Source organism: Ceratotherium simum, chromosome 3 (assembly GCF_057802395.1).
Source record: "Ceratotherium simum simum isolate JZ-2026a chromosome 3, ASM5780239v1, whole genome shotgun sequence".
Lineage (NCBI taxonomy): Eukaryota > Metazoa > Chordata > Mammalia > Perissodactyla > Rhinocerotidae > Ceratotherium > Ceratotherium simum.
In genome coordinates, this window is record NC_141902.1 from 69450865 (window position 1) to 69478083 (window position 27219).

Genomic DNA, 27219 nt, shown 5'->3' on the forward strand with positions numbered 1-27219 from the left:
AAGAGCTGAAATTTCACTTTTTCTGGTTTACATTTTAATTTTTGAATTGCAGGTCACAATAGTTAATGTGCTTGTTTAAAAAAAATCTTTAACTTTGTATGTGAGCAACTGGGTTATTAAATTTACATTCTGAACAAAAATAGTGTGATACATAATGAAGCATATACCTCTGGTATAAATTGCTGTCTGCTTTGGGCAGATTATAACTAGGCTGGTTGTGAAAAAGGCATTTACTTGGCTTCTCCTGGGGAAAAAAGATAGGCCAGTAGAAAGAATATGGAGGGACTCATATCTAAGGATGAATTTAGCGTTTCAAAGAATCTTTGACTAAAAAGTCCAAGCTACATGTTCTCTGCCTAACAAGCACCAGGCCATCTCCTGAGCCATGGAATGTCCATTCCTGTGAGAAACCTTCAGAGGCTAGACGAGGCCTGCTGCTTTTTCTTCTAAATGAATTTTCTGGCTTTGCTTCTACATCTCTCCCATTAATAGTATTTGGAACCAGATATTGACTTCATTGAAAGCCAGGTCAAAGTTTATCCAAAAGGATTAGCTATCAGTACAGGTTACATAAATTAAAACAAACAAACATCAACAACAACAACTACAAACAAAATAATTTCCAAGTCTTGCCTCTTTCTGTGAGTCATACTCTTTGATGGCCTTGTAGCTAGTGCATGTGTGTGGAGGGCCTGCGTTAGAGGCGTTCAGATGACAGGTAAGTGGGTGGTAGAGGACTCAAGGGTGTAGCTTAAGTCCTTATTCAGGATAAGGAACCCAGAGCTAATGGACCAACTGATGCTTCTAGTAACATGGGATAAAGACTAATGCTAGCTAAAAACTTTTTTATATATAAACTTAAGTTAGCTTTTCATCTTATCTTGTTTTAGTGGTTTTTCTCTAGGATAATATAAATATATTTACTGAAGTTTTAATAGACTAGTGACTTTAGTTAAAGCATATTGCCAGTACTGTCACAATGCTGAGTTATTTGTGGTGAAGTAGAAAAAGTACTGAATTTTAAAATCAAAGGACTTGGGTTAAGCAGCCTACCTTTTACTAGGTGTGTATAACCTTGGACAGCTCACCAAGCCTGCCTGAGCCTGTGCTTTCTCTTCCATAAAATGGGGATAACTTCTTACCCCTTAGAGTTAGTGTCATAGTTAAGTGAGGTAATACATATAAAGTACAGCATGGTTACTAGCATATAGACAATTCATGTAACTGTGATGATTAGTATGCCATCTTGAATCCTGATAAAACCTCAGCTAGTCTTAGTATAAGATCATTGTCTGATGGGTGGAACATACTTTCAGCTTCAAACCAAGAGGATGGGTAAAGTCCTCCATTCATGTGAAACTCAGTTTAACCATAATCCTGCCTGAGAATTTCATAATACAGACAGAGAGCTGTTTGAGAAAAGAGCCACAGACAATTGTGCTTTGCATTTTGGGGCCCCTTCCAAAAAGAGAAAAGACTTAAACACAATTTGGCAAACAGAGAAAAATAGTGTGGCCTTTTAAATGAGCAACAGGAAGAAATATAGCAATATTAATGCACAGGAGACTTGCAGTAATTAGAAAATATAGTTTGGTTAATCTCCTTCTCAAAGAGACATTCATTATTTGCTATGATAAATTCCATTTAACTCCTAACCTGGCATTTGGCCTGTGTATGTGTATTGTGTTTTAGCTGTAACAGTTGCTGTTTAATGTTATGCCTCTCTATTCTTCTGAGTAAAGAAGGTTGAGAGAACATGTGCTTTTTTGTAAAACTGTTGTCCTGAGGCAGTCATAGGGGTATTCTTTTTCAGCACATAACATTGGATCTCTGAACTGTAGTTAGAACTACTTATATGCTGTCTTTTAAATTTTTTAACTTGGAAGAAATGTAGTTTTTTTTGTTACTTCCCCAACTCTATCTAGAAAGGGAGACTGTTGGTAGAAAAGAAATTTTAAACCTTATTTTTAAAGAGATGAAGCAATATTGGCTTGATTTTTCTGCTTTGAAAGCTCCAGATTTAACCACTCCACTCATATTCATATTTCATATAAACAAAAAAGTAAATATTTAAATCTTGCCTTTCTACTTTGCTTAAAGAAAAGCAGATCTGAAGTTGCTGCAGGCAGAATACTGTTCCAATTCCATAAAAAAGTGAATGTATGAGTTTATATCATAAACTCATGTAATTTCAACTTCACGTGTATATATATATTTTATATGACCAATTTAATATGTCTTGGTACCTGCATCTGGGATATATATCCCTGTACGAATATTGTGTTAGAATTTTGTAAAGAAATTCACCCCAACTTCCTAGGCCAGCCAGCACTGTCTAGGAAGTTCGGCAGAAATTCTAACTTTATAGCTAGTACTAAATGCAGAGAAGAAACTAAACAGGTATCAATGAAAAGGAATTGTATCAAGTTAATAACAACATTCCTTGAGACAGTAACAGTTACTATTACTAAACTATAGTAATAGTTTAAATTGCTCAAGTAGTTTAAAGTGGAATTTATATGATAGTTGGCTGTCTTATGCCTTCTAGTTTAAAGATTGAATGATCATTTAGCAATAATAATAATAGCATTAATAGTAATATCTAGCATATTTTGAGCATTTCATATGTTATTTAAAAATCATAACAATCCTATTAGCTGCAGATATTTATCTCCATTTTACACATGAGGAGAGGAACCCTTTGAGAGGTTAAGTAACTTGCCTGAAAACACAGGTGGTAAGTGGAGGAGTGAAGATCTGAACCCATCTCTCTGATCTTATTTATTTAGTTATAATAGTGATTGAATAAAGGTAGTGGTTTCTTATACTTGCTCACTTTCAACTTCTTGAGTTGAGATCTTAGCTCGTTAATTTTCTACCATCTTATTTCCTAATATAAATATTTTTAAGGTTATAAATATTTTTGTAAGTACCACTTTAGCTGCGTCTCACAGGTTCTGATATACTCTGCCTTTTTTGGTGTTTTGTTCCAAGTATTTTTTAATTTCCACTTTTCTTTGGTGAGGAAGATTGGCCCTGAGCTAACACCTGTTGCCAATCTTCCTCTTTTTCCTTGAGGAAGAGTGGCCCTGAGCTAACGTCTGTGCCCATCTTTCTCTATTTTTGTATATGGGTCACTGCCTCAGCATGGCTTGTTGAGTGGTGTAGGTCCACGCCTGGTATCTGAACCTGCAAACCCAGGCCACTGATGGGGAAGGCGTGAACTTCGCCACTGCGCCACTGGGTTGGCCCCCACTTTAATTTTTTTTTAAATACTTTTTTTTGAAAAAGACAAAATAGTCCCATTTGCAACAACATGGATGGACCTGGAGGGTATTATGTTAAGTGAAATAAACCAGAGAGAGAAAGACAAACACCGCATGATGTCACTCATATGTGGAATATAAACCAACACACGGGCAGAGAAAACTGTATAGTGGTTACCAGGGGCAGGGGATTTGGGGGTGGGCACAAGGGGTGAAAGGAGACGTGTATATGGTGATTGGAAAACAATAATGTACAACCAAAATTTCACAGTGTTATAAACTATTAAGACATCAATAAAAAAATACTTTTTTTTTGAGACGTGAGTTTTTAAGGGTAGATTTTTGGGTTCTTCTAGAGTTTTAAGAAAAAGTGTAACTTACTGGAGAACAAAATTTGATAGTTTCTTTCCAGAGTATAAATTTACTGCATTAAAGCAATAGTTTTCACGTGCTTTTGGTTTTCCTATAATTGTCCACACTACCTGAAATTTGATGGATTTTTGTCATGTATTTGTGACTCTTTCTCTTGGCTGCTCTATTGTTTAATCTTGCTGCCTCTCATGCTCGTCTTCAGCTTTTTCACACTGCAGACTTTCCTTTTTGGTTCTCTCCCACAGTTTAAAACAACCTATAAATGATCTTGTTCTGAGCCAATATAAGCAAAGCAGACACATGAGACTAATGTCATTCTATCTCTACATCTACTATCAGACCATGCTCCGCAGTATCCTCATAGAGCTTACAAGAAGGCTCTTCTTTAGGTTGTTCTAAAATTATCTTGGATCTGTGCTGTCCAGCACACTACCACTAAGCTACATGTGGCTGTTGGGCACTTGAAATGTGGTTAGTCTGAATTGAAATTATATTATTAAAGTTAGTTTCACCTATTTCTTTTTACTTTATTAATGTGGCTAATATAAAATTTAAAATTAAATATGTGGCTCACAATATATTTTTATTGTATATCTCTTTTTGATTTCACAACAGTGTTAGGCAAAAATCACAATGCGCAAGTAAGAGATAGCTTTCTCCTTAGCTTCTGCACTAAAATCCTCTGGAGAGCAGGACTCAGATAATACTTCTTAGAATTCCAGGTTTCCTGCACAAGGTTTGGGTAAAGTAGGAGTGATGTTATCTTTCTAGAGAAAGCAGCCAAAGCCCAAATCATTCACCAGAGAATACTCTGACCATGTTGATTCCACAGGTTGGTTAGATTTCTATAAAAGTATTAAGATTTCATTCCAGTCATCTTTCTGTTTCTCAGACATACAGATTTGTCATCAAGCTAGGACCAATAAAACCTGCTTTTAAAAGCTTGTTTTGTCTGACGGACTCAGGGAGCAGGAACAGATGGGATGGCTGCAAAAGTGGGCTCCTGTTTGGCAGAGGGTAGAGATGACTACAGAGGAGTATCCTCCCCTGGTCTGCTTCCTGCTTCTAAAGCCTTTCCACTTCCCAGTGGCAGATACAGAAAGTGAGGGTTGCACAAGAAACCAGAGCTCTATCACACTTTGATTTTTTTCCTATATTGGATTACAGATTTTTATGATCTTACCTTAACCTATGTTGTTAGACTGTGAGCTTCTTGAGAACATAGGACAAAGAATTAGTTGTCTTTATATTACCTTTAAGGTATGACAACAATATCAACAACAGTAAAATCATAGTTAGCCAGTGCCTTTCAACTTTTTCCTGTTCTGGCATACTTAGAAGATTACAGTATTTGTACCACAGGGAATTCTGACTGCCCTGCACTTCTACTAGTCCATGCAACTCTTTTGTATGAATTAGAAAAAAAGTACCCCTTTCTCAAGTTACTTTACTGCCCTCTGTTGGAAAATTATTGTAATAAAAATGTAGATCTATAATGACTATGATATGATTGATGCCTCCCTCCAGAGTTGTTCAGTGTACAGCCTGTTCAGCTGTACTTGGTAGCCCTAAGACCACCCTAGGAGCCCACTGGCCACCCAGTGGGCTGAGAGAATCAATATTTGATTAAATCTCAACTCATGAGTGGCACACCAGTGTCTTTGGGAAAACAGACACTATGATAAGGACTGAAGTGTCACAGTAAGCCTATGAAGTAGGGATTCTTATAAGTCCAGTTTTTCAGATAAGCAAGCTGAGGCATAGAGAGCTTAAATAGCTGGCCCACAGTCCCATGTCTACCAGGCTGAGCTGGGATTTAAACCTAGGCAGTGACATTCCAAAGCCTAGGTTTTTAACCACCGTAATATACTCATCTTGCAAACCTCCGTTAAATCCACTGGATGCAGCAATTTTCAACCCTATTCCTGATTCCATCTTAGCCCATTGTAAAGTAGGTTAGACCTCTGCCGCTTAGTTCTGTGGATGCGTCTATAGCTATAGTCCTTTTTTAGGTTTTGGCAAAGGAAGAGGGATTTGCGCTTTCTTCTGCTGGTTCTTGTTTGTATTGAAGGAAGTGCTGTCCCTTCTTTCTATTTCAGAATAACTTCGGGTCCTCTTAACACCCTGTGGCTTTACTTCTTTCCATCTGTCCCCATTCTTGATTGCAGAATAACCAACCCAAACTGCTACCAGCTGTGTAGGTTGATCTAGTCTCTCACTCTTCAGGCTTTGCTCAGGCTGCTAGGATTTTATCTCCAGGACTACACCTCCTTCCTTCTGTGTCTGTTCCTTTCTTTAATCCCACCTCTTTGAACCCTTAATTGCTGTTGCCTCCAACATCACCTCTCATTTTCTCTCCAAATGATCTTACTTACTATCTGATTTAGAAGGAAACTGCCTCAGGGCAGGGATTGACTTGTTATGTTGTGAAGCAGTGTCTAAAGTGCTCCATAAATTAGCATCTGTGGAGAATTTTGTACATACTAATTATTATTATTGAAATACAAAAATGCTTTCTAAACCATGAGGAAGCATCCTGCGATATTAGCCTAACTGCCTGTACATGTTTTTTAAAAAAGCAAAAGCCTCTCTTCCTGCCTGGGAGAACTATCAGATCTCAGAACAGCAGCCAAAATACCAAGACTTGTTCTGGGCTACTGTTTCAATGCTTTTTTATTTATTCAGAGAGCCATGTTTGCAAGACAGTAAAATAAGGTCCTGTTGGTCACGTGGACCTACTTGGACGATTTATGCTGGTCAGAAAGGCAGGAATGGCCCTGAAACTACCTGCCTTTGGTTTGCTTTGGCCCAAAATCTGTTATCCTTAGTGACATTTAAGGTTAAAGTCAAGGGTATTCATCTCTCAGGGGGTTTAAAGTAAATTTCATTTATATTATATTTATGTAGTTGTTTATTGCTAGAGTGAATCAACATTTTTTATTAGCATTTTATGATGCAAATAGAGAGGCTTTTAAGATTTGTTGAATTTTAATGTAGACATATATGTCAGAAGGACTCATTTACAGAACTATCGATCCTTTCCAATGCTTGCTTTGAGAATATACTTAGAAGAGTAGTTAGTGAGACAGTTTCTATCTGTCTGTCTATCTAAATAACTTGCTTTAAAAATCTTTAATAAATTACCACTCGTTTGCCTGGTTTTCCTGAATGTGAGATTCAGTCAGTATATTTTGATTAACAATTTAATGAATGTCCTTTTATGAAAGAAATACTAGTCAGAATAAACTGAAATGATGTTAAAATTATCTATTGAAGTTACCTGTAAATCTTCAATAGAAAATAGTGGTACTTTTTCAAAGAAAAGCTTGTTTATCACTCATGTGAGTGTCCATGTCTAATGAGACAGTATAATAACAGGGCCTTATTGCATCGTCCAACTGTGTATGGTCATAATTGATGCATTGGATGTGTTTAAGATAGAATTATGGAGCATGGGATTGCCTTTTATCCTCACCCATACATTTTACTTTCCACAGTATACCTCTCCACCCTAAGACACAGTCTCTTTAGGCCAAATTGCTCTTACTTATCTTCAGGCTTTTGATGATAACTATAGAGCAAGTTGAATTCGAAAACAAGCCCAGCTCATTTTTAGATGATTAAGTCACTTTGGGGACTAGGTTGTTTCCTTTTCCAGGGTACACAGTGGTATCTCGTGCTCTAGAAACAGTTGGACACTTTATGCCTTTAAAGATAAGGCCCAGGGAAATAACATCAATCTGCTGGATAGAGTTCCAGGTTGCAAGCTGCAGGGATCATCTGTTCTAGTGGTTCTCAGCTCTGGCTGCACAGAAGAGTACCCTGGGGAGCTTTTTCAAAAAGCTCCGATGCCGTGGCTCTACATTCTCTGTTTACAATTGGGGAAACCGAGAGAGGGGGAAATTCACTTGTATACGGCCACACACACTTAGTGTTATGAAAAATCATAGCATTAGCAGTGACATTATTCCCAGATCCTAGTTGAAATGCTCTCTAATTTTGGAGCAAGCAGTTGTTAAATTAGATCATTAGCAGTGGAGTAAACAAGGTGGGACCACCTGACACTGTTGTTGACTTTGAAGTATCTACCCTGTTATAAAACTGAATGTGACAGGGCCACCTTCAGTGCCTTCCACGTTATTCATATTGAGGGACTTTACTGCCAGTTGTGACAAAACCACAGTGTCACTTTGGTTACATGGTAGGTGCACCCTCTACCCAAGCCAGGACTTGTTAGTTCAGTTTATGTGAGGGAAAAAGCTTTTCAGTTGAAGCTTTAATTATACCTAGTATACAGAATGGAGCAGTTAAGCTCTTTTAATTAAGCACTTATTAAATTGGTTTTTCATAATAGTGTTTTAATTTTCAAACATGGATACGTGAAAATTTTTAAATAAGGGGACAGAGAGCAGCAGTCAGTTGTCATTCCCTTTGTAATTACTGGGGGCAGAGAGGTAGGAAGAAGTGCAAATATCACCAACATTTACTTAGAAACTACAGCGTGGGGGCTCTTTTGTTAGATGGTGGAAATACAAAGGTTCAGCCTATGTCTTCAAGAAGCTTGTTATTGTTTTACTTAGGGATATTGTGCATGTGTGTGCATGTGTGTGTGTGTATGTATTTAGAATCTCTTGAGACTGATTTGTATTTTTGGTTTTTCTAAATATAAAGTTTAATAAATATATCCTAATTACCATTTTACCAAATATCGTTTTATGAGAAGGCAAACAAAAGTCAAAACATATTTTAATATGTTTTTATTAAACATTTATTATTTATTAAAATATTATTTATTAAAATATATTTATTAAATTTATTAAAATAACACGTATTTTAATACGTGTGAGTATATGTATTTATATGTTAATATACAATGTGTGTATATTGTGAATGGGTATATCCAGTGATGAATTGAAGTGTGATATCCAAATGAGTAGCACAGACAAAAAGTGCTACCTCACAGGAAATTGTGAGATTAAGTGAAACAGTTGATGTAAAATGCTTAGCACAGTGGTTGACACATAGTGCTCAATAATTCTCATCATCCACATATTTATTATTATACCACCACCACTATAGGAATTCAGAGGAAAAAGAGGACTATAGGTTAGGGAGATCAGGGAAGGAGGAAAGCATATTTTAAGTAATACATATTGCATCTATTTTATTTAAAAGTCATTTGCCTAAGACTTGAATTGCTAATAGAAAATACTTTGGAAAGTATTATGTAATATAATATAAATACATATTAATAAATATGGTATCTTTTGTTTCAGGAACTTTACATTGCTGTAGGAATATCTGGAGCCATCCAACATTTAGCTGGGATGAAAGACAGCAAGGTAACTACAGAACAGTAATGATGCTATAAGAGAAAAAGTTTTCGTATTTTAAAATCTGAGTTTCACTGTATGTTTCTATGTAGTTACAGTGTGTGTAGTTGAACCATTCACATTAACACAGATCTAGGAACTGAAAGAAATATAAGCTACGATTCACTGCCTGAAGATGTACCATTGCTAGAAGAGGCAATGCTTTGTCATAGAAAGAGGCCTGAACCTGAGCCCCAGCTCCACCGCTAGCTTACCGCCTGACACGTCCTGTCTGCACCTCAGTTCTTTGTCTGCCAAATGCAGGTGTTGGATGATCTCTAAGGTCCCTTTCAGCTCTGACAATCTATGGATAAAAAGTGTGGGGTGAAAACAACATGATGAGGTTTTGACCATCTAACTAGTTTATGAGGTTCTGATCCCTGATTCTTTATCTGCTTCACTCTAGTCCCTTAATAGCCCTACTCTCATACATCAGCAAGCTCCCTCTTCTTGGGTTGTTACTAAAGTGTGACTGACACATTTTGGGTTGGAGCATCTTAATTCCTCAGTAATTGTCAAAAATACAGCGTATAGAGGAAACACTTGGTTTTATCTTGCTACTTGGTTTATATCTGGAAGCTCTGTAATGACAATTGCAACAAAAAGAATAAAATACCTAGGAATAAACTTAACCAAAGAGGTGAAAGATCTGTACACGGAAAACTATAAAACATTTCTGAAAGAAATTGAAGAAGACACAAAGAAATGGAAAGATATTCCGTGCTCTTGGATTGGAAGAATTAACATAGTTAAGATGTCCATACTTCCTAAAGCCATCTATAGATTCAATGCAATCCCTATCAAAGTTCCAACAACATTTTTCACAGAAATAGAACAAAGAATCCTAAAATTCATATGGAACAACAAAAGACCCCGAATAGCTAAAGGAATCCTGAGAAAAAAGAACAAAGCTGGAGGTATCACACTCCCTGATTTCAAAATATACTACAAAGCTATAGTAACCAAAACAGCATGGTACTGGCACAAAAACAGACACACAGATCAATGGAATAGAATCGAAAGCCCAGAAATAAACCCACACATCTATGGACAGCTAATCTTTGACAAAGGAGCCAAGAACATACAATGGGAAAAGAAAGTCTCTTCAACAAATGGTGTTGGGAAAACTGGATAGCCATAAGCAAAAATGAATGTAGGTCCTTACCTTACACCATACACAAAAATTAACTCCAAATGGATTAAAGACTTGAATGTAAGACCTGAAACTGTGAAAGTTCTAGAAGAAAACATAGGCAGTACGCTCTTCGACATCGGTCTTAGCCACATCTTTTTCAAACACCACATCTGACCGGGCAAGAGAAACAATAGAAAAAATAAACAAATGGGACTACATCAAACTAAAAAGCTTCTGCACAGCAAAGGAAACCATCAACAAAGCGAAAAGACAACCTAACAATTGGGAGAATATATTTGCAAACCATACATCTGATAAGGGCTTAATCTCCAAAATATATAAAGAACTCATGCATCTCAACAACAAAAAACTACCAACCCAATTAAAAAATGGGCAAAAGACCTGAACAGACATTTCTCCAAAGAAGATATACAGATGGCCAACAGACACATGAAAAGATGTTCAAAATCACTAACTATCAGGGAAATGCAAATCAAAACTACAATGAGATATCACCTCACGCCCGTCAGAATGGCTATAATTAACAAGACAGGAAACAACATGTGTTGGAGAGGATGTGGAGAGAAGGGAACTCTCATACACTGCTGGTGGGAGTGCAAACTGGTGCAGCCACTATGGAAAACAGTATGGAGATTCCTCAAAAAATCAACGATAGAACTACCATATGATCCAGCTATTCCACTGTTGGGTATTTATCCAAAGAACTTGAAAACACCAATTTGCAAAGGTACATGCACCCCTGTGTTCATTGCAGCCTTATTCACGATAGCCAAGACTTGGAAGCAACCTAAGGGCCCATCAAGGGACGAATGGATAAAGAAGCTGTGGTATATATACACAATGGAATACTACTCAGCCATAAGAAACGACGAAATCCAGCCATTTGTGACAACATGGATAGACATTGAGGGTATAATGCAAAGTGAAATAAGTCAGAGGGAGAAGGCCAAATACCGTATGATTTCCTTCATTAAGTAGTAGATAATAACAACAATAAACAAACACATAGGGACAGAGATTGGATTGGTGGTTACCAGAGGGGAAGGGGGGAGGGAGGAGGGTGAAAGGGATAATTTGGTACATGTGTGTGGTGATGGGTTGTAATTAGTATTTTGGTGGTGAACATGATGTAGTCCATGCAGAAATAGAAGTACAATGATGTACACCTGAAATTTTTGCAATGTTATAAACCAATGTTACTGCAATAAACAAAAAATTAAAAAAAAAAAAAATACAGCGTATAGAGGAAACACTTGGTTTTATCTTGCTACTTTGTTTATATCTGGAAGCTCTGTAATGACTCTGTGAACATATATTTCAGAATGTGACACATTAATTCATGCATAACAATGTACAGTTTGAATTATGAACTCAGTCTTTCATGAAGTCAGAGATGCCTCTGACACTTCTGCTTTTATCCATTCAGATGGAAGTTTGATATAAAAGGTAATAAAACTTTTAACAGGTTTAACTTCTAACTTGAAAAAATGCGTGCACTACCTCCTTGTAACCTCTAAATGAATTGGCCCAAAACCAGTCAGATTTCACAGTTGGATGGCAGGTTTCTTTACTGAGCTCTGAAAACAGCACTGCCAATGGGGAAAATGTTGTTGCTGCATTAAAGGAAAAAAACCACTCCAAAACCAGCAACCTTAAAACGTATTTTTAGCTGGGCCAGTTCAGACATATCTAGAATTCCACTTCTCTAAAATAAAACATTCTGCCTGCTAAGAAGATCCTGGTGAAAATTCTTGTTCCATGCCAACAGGGATTAGGATTAGGGGAGAGATGGACTAGATAGTATATGTCAAAGCAAAAAGGGAACAGTTGAGATAAGCAGACCAGTGTTGGGGAACAAGCCATAACAATAAACTTGAGCCAAGACTTTGTCTTTCCATCCAGTCAACAAATATTTATTAAGCACATACCTTATGCTAGATGCTGGGGACGCATAAATGAAAAAGACATAGTTCCTGTCATCACTGTCTTGTGTGGGAGACACAACAATCTCTGGTTGTAATTTTGATTAAGCTCTAAAATGGCATATTCAAATGATTGGTTTAAATACGATAGTTGCATTGCATAGAAGCTGCCGTTTTTTTTGTTTTTTCGTGTGTGTGTGTGAGGAGGACAAGCCCTGAGCTAACATCCAAGCCAATCCTCCTCTTTTTTGCTGAGGAAGACTGGCCCTGGGCTAACATCCGTGCCCATCTTCCTCTACTTTATATGGGACACCGCCACAGCATGGCTTAACAAGTGGTGCGTTGGTGTGCTCCCAGGATTCGAACCGGCGAACCCCGGGCCGCCACAGCGGAGTGCGTGCACTTAACCGCTTGTGCCACCGGGCCGGCCCCAAAGCTGCAGTTTGAATTAGCATTGTGGTACAGTTGAAAGAATATGAGATTTGATTGTTATATCAAGTGAGTCATTGTAATGAAAGCACTTTTTGAACTATATACATATTAATATAGTTGAATACAATCTGTGCTTTAAAATCTGTAAGGAGGAAGAGCATGAATTTATAAGGACATATTAAGAGAGCTCTAGGGTGCAAGCAAGATTTTATCACAGTTTTTTTTTTGTGTGTGTGAGGAGGACTAGCCCTGAGCTAACATGCAATGCCAATCCTCCCCTTTTTTTCTTGAGGAAGATTGGCCCTGGGCTAACATCCGTGCCCATCTTCCTCTACTTTATATGGGACGCTGCCACAGCATGGCTTAACAAACAGTGCATCGGTGCATGCTGGGGATCCAAACCTGTGAACCCTGGGCCGCCGCAGCGGAGTGTGTGCACTTAACAGCTGTGCCACTGGGCTGGCCCCTATCACAGTTATTTACTGTTGATAATTTAGGAGTATTCTTTTAATAATCTGAAAAACTGGAACCAACCCAAATCTTTTTTCTTAAATACTTTACTGGTTCCTTGCCCAGTTATGTGCTCTTTAAAAATAACTTTAGGGGCCAGCCTGGTGGCATAGTGGTTAAGTTTGCATGCTCCACTTCGGTGGCCTATGGTTTTGCAAGTTCAGATCCCAGGCGCGGTTCTACATACCACTCGTCAAACCATGCTGAGGCGGTATCCCACATACAAAAAAATAGAGGAAGATGGGCACAGATGTTAGCTCAGGGCCAATCTTCCTCAAAAAAACAAAAAGAAAAACAAAACAAAACCATTTATGTTGTGGGATGAAAAAGCTTTCATATGATTAAACTGTCAGATGTTTGACTAGGTGGCCTCTAGGAAAATCATTAACCACTGTTAATTAAATAAATCTCTGCTAGTAGCTGTGAAGCAGGTTGCCCATTCTCAGAAGAGAAACACCTTGATGCAAATCAATGCCTGTGATTTAAAATGTTTGTCCTTGTGACTTTGGATTTGAGTCTCATATTGAAACCATCGTTTGTTGTTTCTGACCACACATTTTTTCATATATATGGCATATTTCTCTGGGTTGTTAGTTACCTGGACTATGCTGTGCTCCAATCTCGGATATTCTGGAATATTCTGCCCACCTTTTTGAGGGGCTCCTAAGAGGCCTGTCTTTTAGAGGGGCTCCTAAGGGACCCCTCTAGGGGAATTACACATATGTTGTGTAGCCTGTATTTTAAGTCAGACTATATCAAAATACTTTTAAAATGTGTTTCAGCTGTTTTCATAGGATAGAGTCATAAACAGGTAGAAACAATTTTACTGCTAGAGATTTGAATTATTATAATCTACCATCTATTAAAATAATACCACATTAGAGTCAAAACTCTAATTTTACTTTAATTGCAATGGTGTTAGAAGCATCTATGGGGAATACCAAACTATTTCTAATATATAAGTAAATCGGTTGTTAATAAAAGAATAATTGGTAAACACAGTACCTTTTTGATAAAGTGACTATTTCTCCTTAAATCTGTTACTGATCTGTCATTATAACCTTTTACACTTAAATTTTTTTTTGTGAGGAAAATTGTCCCTGAGCTAACATCTGTGCCAGTCTTCCTCTATTTTGTATGTGGGATGCTGCCACAGCATGGGTTGACGAGGGGTGTATAGGTCCGTGCCCAGGATCTGAACCTGCGAACCCTGGGCTGAAGCAGAGCACGTGAACTTAACCACTACACCACTGGACTGGCCCCACACTTAAAAATTTTATAGGAGATAAGAGGAACTTTTGGTAGTTTTTGTAGGAGATGTAGTAGTTTACTTGTTTTATTACATTTATTCGCTGCATACATAAGGACTTAAAGTTTTTTGTTTTAAAGCTCTCCTTTACTCACAGGCTGACTAAATAGTTAACTTTTATATTCTCACAATAGACCCAGGATAATAATTTTAAAATACTAAATAGAATACAGTGTATGGAAGATTAATAGTTTGAGCTACAAAGGCTGTGAATTAGGGTATGGATTTATTACTTTCCTTTTTTTTAAGTTGAAATCTAACATTTATGATCACAAATTTAAATTTATATGTTAATAGGAGATAGAAAATATTAATCATTTTATAAGTGAAATAAGCTGAGGATTGACTCTAATCATTTTGATAAAGTAGACTTCTAACGTTCTTATTGAATAAAGCACAACAAATATAAAATAAGTTACTTAATTTTTCATCTATGGATTTTATTCATTGTATCTAAAATTTTCGATGGCCTGCAAAACTTTCCACTTACGTTTTGTTTTTTTGTTTTAAGTCAGATTATTGAGGTATAATTTACATACAGTAGAACTTTTTAGTATACTCCATTTCAAAAAAAATTTTTTTGTGGTAAAATACACATAACAAAATTTGTCATCTTAACTATTTTTAAGTGTACAATTAAAAATTGTGTACACCGTCAGTGGTATTAAATACATTCATAATGTGCAATCACCACCACCATCCATCTCCAGAACTCTTTTTGTCATGTAAAACTGAAACTCTATACCCATTAAACACTAACTTCCCAATCTCCCCCCATGCTTCCCACGCCCCCCACCACTTGGCATCCACAATTCTATATTCTGTCTCTATGATTTTGGCTACTCTAAGTACCTCATATAAGTGGAGTCATCATATAGTAGTTGTCCTTTTGTAACTGGCTTATTTCACTTAGCATAGTATCCTCAAGGTTCATCCATGTTGTAGCATATGTCAGAGTTTCCTTCCTTTTTAGGCTGAATAATATTCCATTGTATGTATATACCACATTTTGGTTATCCATTCATCTGTTGATAGACACTTGTGTTGCTTTGACATTTTAGCTATTGTGAATAATGCTGCTATGAACATAGGTATACAAGTATGTCTTCAAGACCCTGTTTTCAATTCTTTTGGGTATATACCCAGAAACAGAATTGCTGGATCATATGGTAATTCTGTTTTTAATTTTTTGAGAAACCACCCTAAAGTTTTCCATAGTAGCTGTACCGTTTTATCTTCCCACTGATAATGCACAAGGGTTTCAATTTTTCCACATCCTCACCAACACTTCTCTTTTTGATGTAGCCATCCTAATAGGTATGAGGTGATATCTCATTGTAGTTTTGATTTGTGTCCCTAATGATCAGTGATGTTGAGCATCTTTCATGTATTTATTGACCATTTATATATCTTCTTTGGAGAAATGGCTATTCAAGTCATTTACCCAGTTTTTGAATCAGTTGTTTGTTTTTTTGTTGAGTTTAGAAGTCTTAAAAATATATTCTGTATATTAATCCCTTATAAGATATATGATTTGCAAATATTTTCTCCAATTCTCTGGCTTGCTTTTTTACGCTATTGATAGTGTCTTTTGATCTACAAAATTTTTTTTAATTTCCATGAAATTCAGTTTGTCTATTTTTTTTATTGCCTGTAGCTTTGATGGCATATCCATGAAATCATTGCCAAAACCAATGTCATGCAGCTTTTGCCCTATGTTTTCTTCTAAGAGTTTTATAGTTTCAGGTCTTAACGTTTAAATCTTTGATCCATTTTGAGTTAATTTTTGTATATGGTGTTAGGTAAGGGTCCAACTTCATTCTTTTGTATATGGATATCCAGTTTTCCCAACACCATTTGTTGAAGAGGCTGTCCTTGCCCCATTGAATGGTCTTGACACCCTTGTCAAAAATCATTTGACCATATATGTGGGGGTTTTTTCCTGGGCTCTCTATTTCATTCCATTGGTCTATATGTCTCTTTATGCCATTACCAACACTGTTTTAATTACTGTATCTTTGTAGTAAGTTTTGAAATCAGGAATGTGATTCCTCCAACTTTGTTCTTCTTTTTCTAGATTGTTTTAGCTATTCAGAGTCCCTTGAGATTCCATATGAATTTTAGGATGGGTTTTTCAGTTTCTTCAAAAACTGTTATTAGGACAGTTTTGATGGATTTAGGATTCTTGGTCAATAGTTTTTTTCTTTTAGCACTTTGAATATATCAGCCCACTGCCTTCTGGCCTCCAAAGTTTCTGATGAGAAATCTGCTGATAATCTTATTGAGGATCCCTGTATGTAATAGGTCACTTCTTTCTTCTGTTTTCAAGATTCTCTTTGTCTTTGTCTTTCGAAAGTTTGATTATAATGTGTCTTGGTGTGTGTCTCTTTGAGTTCATCTTACTTGGAGTTTGTTGAGCTCCTTGGATGTTTATATTCATGTCTTTCATCAAATTTCAGCCATTATTTCTTCAAATATTTTCTCTGCCCCTTTCTCTCTCTCTTTTTTTTCTAGGATTCCCACAGTACATATTTTGGTCCATTTGATGGTGGCCTACAGGTCCCTTAGGCTCTGTTCACTTTTCTTTAATCTTTTTTCTTTCTGTTCTTCAGACTCAGTAATTTCCATTGTCCTATCTTCAGGTTTGTTGATTCATTCTTCTGCCTGCTTAAATCTGCCTATGAATCCCTCTAGTGAATTTTTCATTTCAATTATTGTACTTTTCAGCTCCAAAGTTTCTTTTTGGTTTCTTTTTTAGCTTTTCTCTCTTTATTCATATTTTCATTTTGTTCACACACCATTTTCTTGACTTTCTTCACATCTTCATTTAGTTCTTTGAACATCTTTAAGATGGCTGTTTTAAAGTCTTTGTCTAGTAGGTCTGCCATCAGGTCTTTTTCGGGACACTTTCTGTAGATTTTTTTCCCTTTGAATGAGTCATAGTTTCTTGTTTTTTTGTATGCCTTGTGATTTTTTTTTTGTTGAAAACTGGATATTTGAATCTAATAATGTGGTAAATCTGGAAATCAGATTCTCCTCCTTCCCCAGGATTTGCTGTGTTTGGTTATTGTTTTTGTTTATTGTTCTTGGTTTTGTTTGTTTGTTATAGGCTGTCTCTGTGCTAAGGATTAGCCTGAGATGTAAACTTAGGGTCTTCTCGACTCTTTTCTGAGCCTGTGACTTTCCCTGGGCATGTGTGGTCACTTTGTAATTTTCCCTTTTGAATGTCCTAGACTTTCATATCTGACTCCCATAAGGGGAAAAAGAGGAAAATCAAGGGGGGTAAAAAAGTGCACTGACCCTTTAAATCCCTTGGAAGTAACTTTAGCTAGAGAGGTAGGGGCTTGCAACAGTGGAGAGGTACAACAGCAATGGCTGCCCTTCTCTTTGTCTGTACCTCTGTGACCAGAAGCAGAAGTCAGTGATCAAAGCACAGATCCCAAGTATTTGGAAGAGAGGGTCCTTTGTGCCCATTCTTGCTCCCGCAAGCTGTGTGCAACTGCTCCAGGAACACATGTGCCGCTGCATGCCACTGTGGCTGGGGTCGGGGAATGGGTAGCTGCTATTGCACTAAGAGCTGCAGTTTACCATGTAAGCCTTCCCCTCCAAGTTGCAATCCATCAATAGACTCTGGAGTTCCACAATGGTTATGTTAGACAGATTCTGCCAGTGCAGTTGTTGTGTGGGTGGGGAGACAGATTCGTGATGCTTCCTACTTTGCCATCTTCCCAGAATCCTCTCCTCTGATTTGTTACTTATCTAAAGTTAAATATTTTTTTCATAAGTCAAAAAAGAACTTTAAAAAATAATGATTAAGAACCTTTTTTAATACTGTGATGGGCTAGGGCTGGGGGTGAGAGATCATTTTCTTATGTTCCAACCCAGAAATTTCCAAATTTATAGTGTTGATACAAATGAATCAAATTAATCTTATTTGGTAAACATTTTTAAGAAAATAAATTTGTTGTTAGGGAAGTTAAACTAGAACCATCAATCTCTGTGGTATGTTTCTTGATAAAGGCCAAACTTTGTTTTTATTTCACAGACAATTGTGGCTATTAACAAAGACCCAGAAGCTCCAATTTTTCAAGTGGCAGATTATGGAATAGTCGCCGATTTATTTAAGGTAAGCTGGCCTTGAGAATGATGGCTGTTATCTAGAGTGTCATCCAAGAACCTCTTGGAGTTGGTCAGGGAAGAAGCTATTATAGGAAAACATTGTGTTTTGGTGTATCTGTATGTCTGTCTGTGTATGTATATATTAATATATGTACACAATTTTGAACTACTTGAAGTTCTAATAAATACATGATGTTTATATAGAGCATTATAACTTTCCCTTTAAGAAGGAATCCATATTGTCTTTAAAATATCCACATGGCTTTGGTATCTCATGTGCTAATAAGTTAGTACACAATGTGAAGTGACTCAAGTAATTATAACCTAGAATCATATTTGGCAGGTACTTTAAAGAAATTCCCATTAAATCCCCTCATTCAGAGATTTGCCAGTGATGCTATAGCTTTTCAGGTGGGCACTCAAGTCCAGCTTATCTGACTCAATAAGTATGCTCTGCTTGCTGTGTTTGAGAGTTAAAGGCCTTCCTAATGTGACAAGTGTAGGGGAGAACAGTTATTTCACACTCCTCACACTCTTCACTTTTTTGAGTGTTCTTTCTGCCCTGCTACCACCCCTGTATTTGCCTTCTCCATGAGAGAAATTACTTTAGTGATATTGATGAGCACCGGATATTCATTTGGCCACACTTAAAGGTCATAGCTTATGCGTGGCCTGGCCTCTCTTTGTCCCTCAGGACCTGCTTACAAGCTTCTAGGTTACCTTGTGCAGAAATCACTCACGCAGGAATTGAGGCTCTGAAAGTAGCATCCAACCCCAGAAGAAGTGGGTTTGCTGGATTGAGGAACTCCTCACATAGAACTACATTGAGCTACTGTAAGCCTTAATGGAGAGGGTGCAGCCTGAGAACAGAGTCAGGGGTGCTCCCCCCAGCAAGAGGATTGGCCCATTACCATGGCTTCACCAGCACTGTATATGATCCAGATGAACTATTGTGTGCACTTTGAGAGCACATCTGTACTTTAAGTATGTGTTCATGCTCAGTGAAGGATGGACCCTTCAACTGCTCAGTAATTACTCAGTAATGGCCCAGACTGCATGCAGAGACTAGAATGGGGCTGTTGCCCTTGGTCTGCATAGGGCATCCTTCCCCTCGAGAACAACTACTCCCCCACCACACCCCTACTCCCCCACAGAAAGCCTATATCTTGCCTTGGGAAGAATACAGCCTTTCTTCAGCAACTCTGGGGTCCTGTATCTGAAATTTAAGGTTTAGGTAAGTTAGCTGCTCCTGTTACTTGGCACAGGTGTGTAAGAACAAACAGTAATAGCAGTCATTTGACCACTACGATACTCCAGTGGGAGGAAAAGTTAGTATGAAAAAGAAATTTTTTCTCTACGAGGATAACTTTGTTCAAGTAGCGAGCATTTAGTTCCAGGAAGATACAAATAAAGGGGTAAAGACCTTTTAATTTAAAAATGAAATTTAACACTTTCTGAACCCTAAACATGTGTCATGTTGACATGTTTGCAAACAGACATCTACTGTAGTTGCCTTTTATTTTTCCTCAAAAGACTTTTAATAAGTTTATAAATAATTTTGTTTATTTTAAGGTATATTTTTCTGTCTGCTTGTGTACTGTGTATTGCAAGTCACATGCAGGGCTTACTTGATAAAAGGATAAAGTGTTAAACAGTTGGAAATTTGTGATGTTCATACAGTGGACATCTGCCTTAGGGCAGGAGCATCTTTGTAGCAATTTGTGATGGAATGGTGTCACACACACTGCCTCTTGCATTAAGGACAGCTCCCAGATTTGACATGAGAGAGAGTGTGTGTCTGTGTTGTGTTGTGTGTGTGTGTGTGTGTGCTCGCACGCGTTCAAAGACGTATCTCGGTGCGAGTCCTAGGACAGTAGAACTGGAAAGGGACCTCAAAAGTCATCCAGTCAGCTGATTTCCAACCTGAGATTCTCAGCTGTTTTTGGTGTTTTAAGAAGCCCACATTTTGATGGGTAGTAATTAATATTTGGGTGGTGATCATGATGTAATCTATGCAGAAATAGAAGTATAATGATGTATACCTGAAATTTATACAATGTTATAAACCAGTGTGACTGCAATAAAAAAAAAAATTTTTTTAATTTAAAAAAACAAAACAAAACAAACAAAAGAATAATTCCAGCTCTAAAAAAAAAAAAAAAAAGAAGCCCACATTTGACTATAGAGAGACTGTTTGGACTAAGACATAATGTTTATTTGCTTTTAGCTAAAATTATATTAAGGTAGTGACTATCTCATGCGGCTCAGAAGTTCTGAAGCAGTTATATATGTCTTTGATTAATACAAAGAGAGAGAAGTTAATCAGTCCTTAAAAATGCAGTTTGGGAAAAAACTAGTTAAAGATTATGTAAATATTAAAAATCCTGCTTGAGTTGCAGCCTCCCATTTGTGACTACATGAACAACATAAGTGAAGTGCATTCTTTTTAAGTTGTCTGTGTCCCAGAGAGATGTAATTTGGGGAAATTACTCAGCAAGTTATTGGCACAGCTAAACCAGCCTCCTGATTCTGTTCTTTCTCTCGTTACTCTGCCTTTCCAGCTCATCAGGTTCTACAGCTGGGTGGTTCATCTCTACTAATGCGCCGTAGATAAGTTGCAGTAAAAAGGACCACATCTTTGACAGACTCTGGAATGTAGACAGTACCCATCAAACTGTTTTCTCAGTAGAAATCAGAATGAGTGTAACATAGATGAATATTGTAGTAATTCCGACAGAAGAGTCAACAAGATGGTTTAGTGAATATACTCCTCACTGGGGCCCCCTCTGTCTTTTAAAAATAAAATATTTAAAGGTATAACAACATTTAAAAATACTGTTATACAAATTATGAATGAGAATTAATTAGCGTTATCTATTTTGGATTAAGATCTTAAAGAAAATATCATAAATAATAGCTATGTAAAAAGGACTTTTTAGACTAAATTTTTGTGTAAAAATTTTAAATTTCAAACTGTATCATACATCACAAGTATATATAGCTATTAGACTAATAATTCTCTAAGGGATATTGTGCCCACCAAATTTTATCATGTCTGGAGTAAAAATGTATCTGCATAACATTTTATTCTCTTCTATTTATTGTTTCACTTCACCCTTCAACCATTAGTTAGAGAGGACAAGTTTTTTTTTTCTTCATATAACAGAAATAATACGGTATAGTAATTAAGAGCTTTATTTCATATTCTTGGACACATACTAGTTAAATTATCCTGGCGAAGTTATTTAATCTCTCTGAATGTAAGTTTCCTCATAAGTAATATAAATATTACACTACCTACCTTACAAGGTTATAATGAAGATTAAATTAAATCTCTCTGAATGTAAGTTTCCTCATAAGTAATATAAATATTACACTACCTACCTTACAAGGTTGTAATGAAGATTAAATAAGATTATACTGCACCTAGTACAGTCTGTGTTAAATATCAGCCTACCCGTTTGTGTTTCCCTCCATACAGGTACATAGTAGGTGCTTCATAAATGGTAAATATTATCTTTGGCGTTAGAGTGACAGAGTGTAGGGCACCACCTGACTAGTTTTTTTGTTTGTTTGTTTAATATGATAGCTTTACTGACATATAATTCACATACCATAAAATTCACCCATTTAAAATATACAGTTCAGGGCCAGCCCCGTGGCTTGGTGGTTAAGTGCGTGTGTTCCGCTACTGGCGGCCTGGGTTCGGATCCGGGTGCGCACCGACGCACTGATTCTCCGGCCATGCTGAGGTGGCGTCCCACATACAGCAACTAGAAGGATGTGCAACTATGACATGCAACTATCTACTGGGGCTTTGGGGGGGAAAACAAAAAAGCAGGATTGGCAATACATGTTAGCTCAGAGCTGGTCTTCCTCAGCAAAAAGAGGAGGATTAGCACGGATGTTAGCTCAGGGTTGATCTTCCTCACAAATAAATAAATAAATAAATAAATAAATAAATAAATAAAATAAAATATACAGTTCAATGGTTTTTAGTATATATGCACAGAGTTATGCAACTATCACCACTATCTAATTTCAGAACATTTTTATCACACTGAGAAGAAACCCCGTACCCATTAGTAGTCACTCCCCATTCCACACTCTCCCCAGCTGCTGGTAACAACTAATCTACTTTGTGTCTTTATAGATTTGCCAGTCCTGGACATTTCATATAAATAGAATCGTGTAATGTATGATCTTTTGTGGCTGGCTTCTTAAGCAGAATGTTTTCAAGGTTCATCTATGTTGTAGTATGTACCAGTACTTTATTCCTTTTTTATTGCTGAATAATATCCATTGTATGCATAAGCCACATTTTGTTCATCCATTTGTCAGCTAATGGACATTTCAGTTTCCACTTTTTGGTTATTATAAATAATGCTACTATAAGCATTTGTGTATAAATTTTTGTGCAGACATATGTTTTCATTTTGTTTGGATATGTGTCTAGAAATGGAATTACTGGGTCACTTGATAACTCTGTGTTTAGCATTTTGAAGAACTGCCAGACTATTTTCCAAAGTGGCTGTGCCCTTTTAAATTCCCAGTGATAACGTACAAGGGCCCCAATTTCTCCGTACACTCGCTAACTCTTGTTATTGTCTGTCTTTTTTATTATAGCGGTCCTGATGGTTGTGAAGTGGTATCTCATTGTGGTTTTGACTCGTATTTCCCTGATGGCTAGTGATGTTGAGCCTCTCTTCATGTGCTTATTGGCCATCTGTATATCTTCTTTGGAGAAATGTTTATCCAAGTCCTTTGCCCATCTTTTTAATTGAATTGTTTGTTTTTTTATTGTTGAGTTGTAAGAGTTCTTCGTATATTCTGGATATTAAACCCTTATGAGATATATGATTTCCAAATATTTTCTCCCATTTTGTAGGTTGTCTTTTCACTTTCTTGATAATGTCCTTTGATGCACAAAAGTTTTTCATTTTGATGAAGTCCAATTCATCTATTTTTTTCTTTTGCTTATGTTTTTGGTGTCATATCTAAGAATCCATTGCCAAATCCAACGTCATGAAGATTTACTCCGATGTTTTCTTCTAAAAGTTTTATGGTTTTAGCCCTTACAGTTAGGTCGTTGATCCATTTTGAATTAATTTTTGTATATGGTGTGAGGTGAGGGTCCAACTTCATTCTGTTGCATGTGGATATCCAGTTGTCCCAGCACCATCTCTGTTGGAGAGACTGTTTTGTTCCCATTGATTGGACTTGGCATATCACCTGTCTTTTTAAACCTTTTTCACCTCTCCCTGGCATAGCTCTTCACTCGAGTCATTCTCATCCCTTTACTGTCTCTGCAACCTGCAGTGTTTATCTGTCTGCCTCTTCATTTTTTGCCCAGAATCCTTTTCTTCTCCATGTTAATGTTCTGATTTTTCCTAGTCCACACTAATCTCTCCTTCCTCAGAATTCTTTTTTTTTTTTTTTTTTTTTTAAAGATTTTATTTATTTATTTTTTCCCCCAAAGCCCCAGCGGATAGTTGTATGTCATAGCTGCACATCCTTCTAGCCGCTGTATGTGGGACACGGCCCCAGCACGGCCGGAGAAGCGGTACGTCGGTGCACGCCCGGGATCCGAACCCGGGCCGCCAGCAGCGGAGCGCGTGCACTTAACCGCTAAGCCACCGGGCCGGCCCTCTCAGAATTCTTGAATTTGGAACATTTAATGCCATTCTTCTCATCCTCTTACATTATAGTATAAGATGAGCACATTTCTGATTGGGTGGTTCATAGGCCTCTGTCTGTTCTCCCCAACTAGGAAATAGAACTTGTGGGCGGGAATCAGGCCTGAACTTCTCTATCTCCCAGAGGGCTTACCCTGAGGAAGTACTAAGTAAATGAGTGAAATATAGTTTTGTTGTGATTTATATCAGTAGATTGGCTTATTTTAAATGTAAATTCTCTCTCATTCAGTCTTACTTAGTAGGGAACTGCCTCTGCAGTATCTAAAATAGAATGAAAATAAGAATCCAGGTCTTTCAGTATGCTCAGGCCATCAGACACTCAGTGAACCTGACTTGGCAGTTTTGTTTTCCCTCACTAAGGCATTGTGTGGTATGTTTGGAAAGTCTGAGGTTGATCTAATTTAAAAAGATACAGATGAGGGAGAGAAAGTCCCTTCAACCCTTTTTTGGGGAGTGCGACAGTGGGACATTCTGTAAGGTTTTTAAAAACGGTATATTCTAAACCAAATTAATGTTTCATTTAAAAGAAGTTGGGTTCTAGCCTATTTTTCATGAAATACATAGGTCCCACGTGAGGCTCGTTTAGCATGTCATCTGTGTGACTGGCATAAGCTCATGGTCTCTCCACCGAGGAAAGCTGGGAGAAGTAGTGCCAGCACTTAATGCTGCCCCTGAGCTAATGCCTGCTGGCTCCATGGTAAACATGGGCCTTTTAATAGACTGGAGACAAAGTGACATTCGGAAGAAACAACATGTCGACAATTTCCTTAATAAATTTTGTACGAACACATTATTTCCACCTAATGGAAATGTAGCTCTCTTAAATAATTGAGAGGCTGTATTCATCAGTGGCGAGTTCAGCTGGGATCTTTGTGAGCTAGGGCAGCAGACAGCCCCTCGGAAGATTGGGTAATTGATATTTCACATAAGTGGCTCAGCTAGTTTTCAGGTGGGCTCTGTGTGACATTCCCCCGCAGTCCCCATGCACAGCTCTCCTCTGTTGTCCAGGCTGTCACAAAGCAGCTCCACACTGAAAGTTTCAGTTGCAGCCACTGAACTGCCAAGACTAAGGGTTAGTAATTAATCCTTTTTAAAGTGGGAGCCAACTCAGTTGGTTTCCCCTTGCTGTGGTTTCTTACTGTGTCTGCTGCCCAACCACCGCATTAGCACAGGCCTTGATTTGAATAGAGAGAGATGATACTGAATGTTCAGCATATACCTCATTTTTATGTGCCAAAAGATAGTAACATGTGCTGAGGAAGCAACTACAGTGTTTGTGAAATGAATGAACGAACGGAAAATGAGGAAACAAGTTCTAAAGGAGGTTGATAGGAGTCATGACTAAGCAAGAGACTTTGGTGTGGACTTTTAAGGAAAGGCAGGAATGCAATAAGGAAGAATGCTGGGAAAACACAGAGGTAAAAAATACACGTTACTTTCAGCACAGACAAGAGAAATTGGACTTCCTATTTTCTGTGGTGCCCTTCTGAGGTTTGTGGTTGTGTCAAAAGGCTCCTAGGCAATGAGTGGGCTCTTGGCCCTCCCAGCTGTGTATCCAGGGTGCTCTCTTCCTCTGAAGGTTTGTAGTCTCCCCATGGCTGCGAGGAGAGACTGCAGGAGAGCAGGGAGTTCCTGGGTCAGGGAGAGGGGGCATTTTGTCCCTTGTGGTTATTCACATTGTTTCTTTTGGCTTCTGTGTACTTCTTAAGGAGCTGTGACCATATCACAGTGAAGGCTCAAGATGCTTAATTACTTTTTTTTCCTTTAATTTCTAGGTAGTTCCTGAAATGACGGAGCTGTTGAAGAAAAAATGAGTCGTGATCATGTCTTAAGAAGGAAAATTATGTCAGAGTATTCAGCTGAAATCATAGAAATTCATGGTTATTACAACAATCATTGGAAAGCATGGAGAGCTACATTTCGTAATTTGAGGAAAAATTCTAACAGATGCCAGAATGCTTTTTTATGGGGATATTATTATGTTTCTTTTTAATTATTTGTGGTTCCAAACATTTTTAAAATTTTCTAATTCTGTAATAAAATATATAATAAAACCTTTCCATAGCTTTAAAACTACTACCAGAAATATGCCTAGCTTCGTAAAGAGAGAAAATTGAAGAGCGTAAAAATTCATTTATTATTTTTTCTTTGCCTGTCTTGTTCATGGAGGGCTCTATGTTTTAGGCAAGATTGTAAACGTGAATGTTCCCACCGGCCTAATCAGCCTAATCTAGTTGTTAAGCGAAGGGAACTAGATTGGCAAATTCAGAGTTAAAAAAGCATGGCCACAAGAATGAATATTACCTTAAGTATACTCTGGTCTTCAGAAAACCAAAGCTAACGTGACAAAAGCACCCCTGAATTGAACCTGAACCTGCTGAATATGTTTAGTTGGCTTATGTTAAATTTAATTTTCTGTTTTATTTTAAGGTTTTGTCTTATGGGACTTTGTGTCTATAAAGGAGAGGGGAGTCTCTGGAGGGGCTGCTTTGAGACAGTATGGCCTCTTATGCTAACAGATAGTTTGATATTATTATAAATGTTTAAAACCCTGCTCAGAGAATGCCCTGGCTTTTCTTTTGCCCTGCTGATGGCTTCCAGGGCGCCCTGGCTATTGGGCACTCTTAGACAATAGCCAGGCTTGTGAGTCGGCCACATGTGTGGTAGCTTGAGGACTCTCATTCTGCTGCCCCAGGGCCCGGCTAAGGTCCAGAGTGTAACAGGGGCTGGAAGCTGGTGTGAGTGCAGGCCCAAGAACAGAGGCTGGTAAGGCTGTGGCCAGGCCTGCAGGAAGGTGTGTGGGCAGGTAGTGAGGTCATAGGAAGACCAGGAGTCAGAGGTGAGTAGAATGAAGAGAACTGCCACCCTGGAGCAGATTTGCAGAAGCTGTAGTAGGTAACAGGACAAGGAAAACAGCAGGGAAGAGATGGGGAGTGACCAGTGATACATGAGGGGAGGGGGTAGAGGGGCCAGCCAGCCCCTTTGTGTGGCCAGCCTGGGGCTGACTAATTGAACCGTCATAATCACTTGCTATGAAACTTTTAGAAGTTAAATGTCTCTGGCAT

The 27219-nt window shown here is 37.7% G+C and overlaps 1 protein-coding gene across 3 annotated transcripts in view; it reads left to right on the top strand.

Annotated features, from left to right (window-relative positions):
• The window catches only part of ETFA (electron transfer flavoprotein subunit alpha), a 79107-nt gene extending 52877 nt beyond the window's left edge, over positions 1-26230 (top strand). For 2 of the 3 annotated variants that reach the window (XM_004421854.3, XM_087428760.1), the window contains 3 exons: positions 8915-8980; positions 18385-18465; positions 25930-26230. In XM_004421854.3, the coding sequence (XP_004421911.1) occupies positions 8915-8980; positions 18385-18465; positions 25930-25968 (186 nt within the window). In that variant the 3' untranslated portion in view covers positions 25969-26230. Of the gene's footprint in view, positions 1-8914; positions 8981-18384; positions 18466-25929 lie in introns of those variants that run through there. The other variant, XR_015551569.1, reaches the window with a different exon arrangement.
• Positions 26231-27219: the final 989 nt, after the last annotated feature.